This window comes from Etheostoma cragini, chromosome 20, assembly GCF_013103735.1.
Source record: "Etheostoma cragini isolate CJK2018 chromosome 20, CSU_Ecrag_1.0, whole genome shotgun sequence".
In the NCBI taxonomy this organism is placed as follows: domain Eukaryota; kingdom Metazoa; phylum Chordata; class Actinopteri; order Perciformes; family Percidae; genus Etheostoma; species Etheostoma cragini.
Genome location: NC_048426.1, coordinates 22,729,464 through 22,735,936, shown reverse-complemented (window position 1 = coordinate 22,735,936; position 6,473 = coordinate 22,729,464). Strand labels below are relative to the sequence as shown.

Below are 6,473 nucleotides of genomic sequence, written 5' to 3'. Positions count from 1 at the left end.
TGATGATGTGGGGGGGCTATTTTAATTCCAAAGGCCAAGGGACCTTTTTCAGGATGCATTGTGTAATGGATCCATGAAATAACTGGCCTTAAAAAAGTAAAAAATCTGACTGCCTCTATAGGAATTTAACACAGGGGTGTGTATACTCACTCACACTTCCAACTGCAGCAATCTCGCTTTATACTGCACCAATGTCAAAGATTGTTGTTCCCATCAGTCACTTAGACACAAAAACACAGGTAAATGGGGTCCAGGTTGGAAAAGGAAAATGGAAGTTACCCTTTACACCTGGAGGGCCGCCAGGCTGGCAACACACTGGGGGAAACCCTGCACCTTATTTATACTGCTGCTACATTTTCAGTGTCGCTGCTGTAACTGGTTGTGTATTACTGAGCATGTGTTGCCTGTTCTTCTCTCGCTGTGTGACTCAGGTCATGAGACTAAAGCCATGATGAACAACAGCGGGCCGAGGTACAAGCGCAGCCAGCTGGAAAAGCTTCTGAACACAGACATCCTGTGGTGTGTGCTCCTGCTCTTCATCATGTGTCTGACTGCTGCTGTAGGTGTGTACCAACACAACTCTCACTTCCCAACACAACCATGAACAGCAGTGGTGGAATGTAACAGAGTAAAAATACACAAGTACAACTTTAAGGTACTTTAAGGTACACTTTTCCGTTCATGCCCCTTTCTGCTTCTACTCCACGACTCTCCGAGAGAAATATTGTACTTTTTACTGTCTGACAGCTTTAGTTTTTAGTTACTTTGCAAATTAAAATGTTTGCACACAAACATACAGTATGTAGTTTTTAAAAGAAATTTCAAATTAAACTACCCAACAATATTCAGCAAATGTCCAGCTGAAATGATTAGACCTTTCAACACTTAATTGATTGACAGAACTGTTTGGACAATTTCCAGTTCCTGAAATGTGAGGATTTTTCTGAATTAAGTATTTTTACTTTTAATACTTCAAGTACATTGAACCAACGATACTCACTAAAGATACTCAAAGACTTTTACTTAAGTAACATTTACAGTACAGGATCTAAATACTGCGTATATCTGACAGTGTAAAACAACATGTAGACCACTGGCGAGCGGGTTTTCCAGTGATAAAAAAAAGAAGCGGTTTAGGTCGTCTTTCCACTTCTCCAACCATTACAACTCTAGTTTTGGTTGAAATAAACACATAGTTTACCGGTTTACATGTGAAAATATGTTGGTTCTGTACACCCTAAATGTATTGCTTTTTTAAATGGAGTCTGGTGGCTTTAGCACTAGCAACTTCAGTGCTGCTTCTGGGTAAACAGAAAGGTCTCACAGAGGTTTTAAAGGTCCATATCGGAGGGATCTATTCCAAAATGTTAATATTAATGTCAGACACATGGAATATTATTCAGAGCCGGTCAGTGGCAAAAAAGCACTTATGTGAAGGTAAATACAAGCTGGACAAAAGGCTCTGAATACTTTTTCCACCAATGCGTGTTTCTGACAGTGTAAAACAACATGGAGACCAGTGGAGAGACAGTTTTCCAATGAAAAGAAAACAATGGCGACAAAAAGGACCAGTGAATGCCCAAGAGGCGTAACGGGGTTGAACCATGTCCAACTTGCATCTTTAGTTGCTCAGTGATGAGCCGCTCTGGTGTCTCTGTGGGTTTCAGGTCACGGCCTCTGGCTGAACAACCTCAAAGACCCTGTCTTTCAGGTTGACACGGAGACGTCTCCTGCCCTCGCTGGATTCTACGTCTTCTGGACCATGATCATTGTGCTGCAGGTAGACACTAAATCCTTTCAGTCCCAGGTCAACAGTTGCATTTTGCACTTTTAGGAAATTCTATTTATTAGTTGCAAATATAGATCTATTACAACTTTTATTTTTCAGGATACCCAGACATTAGAAAATGAATAAACATGTAGGGCCCTATTTTAATGATCTAAGCACAAGGCGGGAAGCGCCTACTGCAGGTGCATTGAGGGCGTGTACGAATCCACTTTAACGGCGAAAAAAAAAAAAATGCCGGGCGCATGGTTCAAGAGGGTTGTACTTTGTGTCTTATTAATAATAATATTAAGTGTGTTGTTGGCGTAACAAACAATAAGCCAATCAGTGTCAAATATACAGTACATATATACATAGGTCTTACAATTGTGTTCATAAGGGTCTTTAAAAGTGGTCTTACATTTGGGCGCCTGGTTAGATCACCTGGTAGAGCATGCGCCCATATACAGAGGCTCAGTCCTCGATGTAGCACCCGCGGGTTCAAATCAAACCTGTGACCCTTTGCTGTGTGTCATTCCTCCTCTTTCTCCCCTTTCATGTCTGAAGCTGTCCTATATAATAAAGGCCTAAAAATCCCTGTCTTTGTCCCACCAGGTGCTGATCCCCATTTCTTTGTACGTGTCCATTGAGATTGTGAAACTGGGCCAGATCTACTTCATCCACAATGACTTGGACCTGTACAACAAGCAGCTGGACTCCAGGATTCAGTGTCGGGCCCTCAACATCACCGAGGACCTGGGTCAGATCCAGTACTTGTTCTCTGATAAGACGGGAACTCTGACAGAGAACAAGATGGTGTTCCGCCGCTGCAGTATCTACGGAGTGGAATACCCTCATGAGGAAAACGGTAAGCACTGATGACACGCTCGAATGCTTACCCCGATTTTCCACCATCTCGCCTTCCCTATAATTTCCCTCGCAAATTATAATGTCTCTACAAGTATTTTAGAGAACAATCCCGTGTTTATGAAGCTAGGAGTACCTTCCACTCCAGGCACTCCTGCAATTAAACTCCATACCTTCTCTGTTTCACGCCCCCCGGCGTCGCGTGACGGTAGAATGGTGGAATAATGAAAATAGTAGCCATGGTGGAATAATACCACCAGCCGCTGGGGGGGGGGGGGGGGGGGGGGGGGGGGGGGGGGGGGGGGGGGGGGGGGGGATAGCAGTTAGACTGTTATCAACCTCTGTTACAGTGGTTGACGTTGTACAGTAGTGAGGAATTACCTACTTCATTTTGAAACTTGTGAAAAAAAGGATTTCAGCGTGCCAGGAGCAGTTATATAATGTTACGTCCCAATGACTAGGGGTAACTTGGACACCATATATTATTATATTTTTAAATATTCATTTATCAGAATAATTAATTCGTCATTATAAATGATTCTGATGAATGCATATTTATAAAAAAAAATATTTTTTTTAAATAATAAATGCTAATTCCCATAGATCGGGAAATGCCTAAAATCGGCCAATGTTTTCAACCCGCCGATACATCGGTCAGGCTCTAGTCATAACAGTAAGCATAAGTATCAGATCCGACTGGGTATTGGCAGACACCCTATGTTAAAGGACTTGTATCGGGATCACAACATCTCTAGTAGGTCCAAACAATGCCAACTGTAATCCAAAACAGGCTTAAGGAACCAAGTGTTGTAAATGCTCTGTGATGGTGTTGCTCTGTCAGCTCGGCGGCTGGAGGTATACGAAGCGGAGAAGAACGAGGAGGCGGGCCGCTCCTTAACTCTGAAGTCGGGCTGCAGCGGCAAATCCCTGAGCTGTCGCTCTCTCAGCTGCCAACGCAGCTCGGTGTCCCTGCACACACTCACTGCTGAGTCACAGGAGGAGGAGGAGGAGGAGCAACTGTCCAATCCCATCCACCCCAGGACCAACGCCTTCTGCAGCCGTGTGGTGAGACTCCCACACACACACACACACACACACACACACACACAGACAGACACACACACACACACACACACACACACACACACACACACACACACACCATAGACCCATTATTTGTGCACTCACATCCAGAATTAAGAATCTGTTAACAACCATTGCAGCTGATTTTCACGCTGTTTTCAAGTGGATGACATACAGTGATTGAATGAATGTTTTTATTGAAAAGAAGTACTATGAATGCACCTATTTTTTTTCTTGATTATTAAAAAAACAGGTCAAACTCACAAGATGAAGAAGACAAAAACTACAATATGCCTTTTAAACATTTTGTTGCAAAATTGTTTTCTTCTACTCTCATTGTCATGTCATCTATTTTATCGCAGCTTTTGCGATTTGGAAATTGCATTTGAGTACTTGAGATTTTTTCTGAAATCTGCAACTTGTGTCTTTAGCCATGATGGATAATGTCGTGCTGCCTTTGTGTGACTGTGTGTTCAGGCGAAGGACGTGGTCCCAGACCCCGAGCTGGTGAGGAAGTTGAACTGGTTCTGTTCTCCGGAGCTGGCTCTGAGAGATGGCTCCTCTGGGACTCCGTCCAGCCTGGAGCTCACCTACATCACGGACTTCTTCCTGGCTCTCGCCATATGTAACAGCGTGGTGGTCTCCTCGCCCAGCCAGGCCCGGCATGGGGTGAGTAGAGGACATCTGCCAAGACGTGTTTCTCCAGAACAACATTACCGCATCAAAGATCAAGATTCTACTTGTGCTTGTACAAGGTTTCACATAGTTTGAATTGATTGACTGACTGTGTAGACTGAAGCTTCGATTGTGGTTTAATGGAACTCAACGAGTCCGTGAGAAGTTTGCTTAGCTGTGTTCTGTGTTCCAGTCTGTAAATGCTCGACTTCAGTGGGACTCTGTTAGCTGTGATGAGGAGTTCACTGCCGATTAGTTATTTTAAACTGTGTTTGGCACTCATTCACGTTCACGTTGTGGTCCCCTACTGGAGCTGCTGCCCCCGCGACCTGATACCGGATAACCGGATGAAGATGGATGGATTAAAAAGAAAATTCCTAGATGCGACCCCTACCCCTACATACCTACTCATTACAGAATAAACAAATAAAAATAATGCCCTATACTGTAAAACTGTATATACAGTGGTCAAGAAGAATAGTGGTTGTCAATACTCGCTGAATGGAAGAAAATGGGATAGCTAGTAATAAGAAGATACTGACGTTGTCAGCTTCGGTTTTCTCGTCCAATGATTCGCTAGTCAAGGGCTAACACTCCACCAATCAAATTAGACACTGAGTCCGACTGCCCAAGAGACTGCAGCTTCTCCTCCGACTGACGACGGCAAGGAACACCCAACAGACTCAATAATCAGGTCTGTGTGTCAGCGCCTTTACAAAAGCTGGTCCAATGTTGTCTTTTTCCTTCTCTTCCCTGCAGGTGCCTGAGGCACGAACGCCTCTCAAGTCCCTGGAGGAATTCAAGCTGATGTTCCAGCGCTTGAGCTTCTCTCCGTTCACAGCCCTCTCCACCCTGCCCCCTCCCCAGATGAAAGGCAGCCCTCTCAACTTCACCCGGAGGCTGTTCGCCCGGGGAAAGACCGGCACCTTCACACCCACTAACAGCGCCACAGATTGGCCACACCTGGACCAAGAAAGCCACCTGGAGCCCACCAACCTGAAGCGTGAACAGGACTTATCCTTCACAGCTGAAGGAGGCGATGCTGGACAGACGGAGCACAGGGACACTGAGAATGAGGATGCAAAGACAAGCCCTGCTAGGCAGGATGTGGAGGATCTGATTAGAGATTTGGACTGTGAGAGCGACACTAACGAGGGACTGCTATATGAGGCGGAGAGTCCAGACGAGGCGGCTCTGGTCCACGCCGCCCAGGCGTACCGCTGCACCCTGCGGGGACGCTCGGCAGAGAGTCTGCTGGTGGATCTGCCGGGAATCGGCTCTCTGACGGTCCAGCTACTTCACATCCTGCCCTTTGACTCCAACAGGAAGAAGATGTCAGTGGTGGTGCGCCACCCGCTCACGGGACACGTGGTGGTTTACACCAAGGGAGCCGACTCTGTCATCATGGACCTGGCTGAGACGCCCCAAGGTAACTGTGAAGGAAAACGTTCTCTCAGGTCCAATAAAGTGGCTGGTCCAGGTGCATTTCATTCACTGCGCAGTGGATTGAGAAGCTCAGAAGAAGCTGTAGGATTCTCTCTTTTTTTATTAACAAGGTTACAGGAAGCAACAGAACAACAAAAGACTTTTGATTACAAAACTATCTGAGCAGATCTGCATAGACCGGAGCCGGCTTGGGCTCTGAACAAAAAGTCTCACTCAAAGTACATACTTTTTTAAAGTGCCCATATTCTACTTATTTCCAGGTTCATAATTGTATTAAGAGGTTGTACCAGAATAGGTTTACATGGTTTAATTTTAACATCATATTTTTGTTGTACTGCAAATTGCTGCAGATCCTCTTTTCACCCGGTGTGTTGAACGCTGTTATATCTACAGACTGAGGCATCTCAGTAGCTAGGTAAGGACTACTAGCCAGTCAGAAGCAGAGTATGACGTAGGACGGCCTACATGTTACTGTGTGCTCAGTTTAATATTAGGGCTGTCAAATGATTAAAATTTTTAATCAAATTAATCAGAATTTTCAGTGGATTAATCAGGATTCATCACTATTTGCAATTACACCTGAATCCTAACCATTTTGTTTCTGAAATGCATACCAAAAGATAAATAACAGGACACA

General features: G+C 44.8%; 1 protein-coding gene across 2 annotated transcripts in view; it reads left to right on the top strand.

Moving 5' to 3' along the window:
• Positions 1-6,473, top strand: part of atp10d (ATPase phospholipid transporting 10D) — a 31,677-nt gene that overhangs the window by 15,760 nt on the left and 9,444 nt on the right. For both annotated transcript variants that reach the window (XM_034857656.1, XM_034857657.1), the window contains 6 exons: positions 432-563; positions 1,668-1,780; positions 2,381-2,633; positions 3,474-3,697; positions 4,193-4,384; positions 5,150-5,819. In XM_034857656.1, coding sequence (XP_034713547.1) covers positions 432-563; positions 1,668-1,780; positions 2,381-2,633; positions 3,474-3,697; positions 4,193-4,384; positions 5,150-5,819 — 1,584 coding nt within the window. The remainder of the gene's footprint in view (positions 1-431; positions 564-1,667; positions 1,781-2,380; positions 2,634-3,473; positions 3,698-4,192; positions 4,385-5,149; positions 5,820-6,473) is intronic.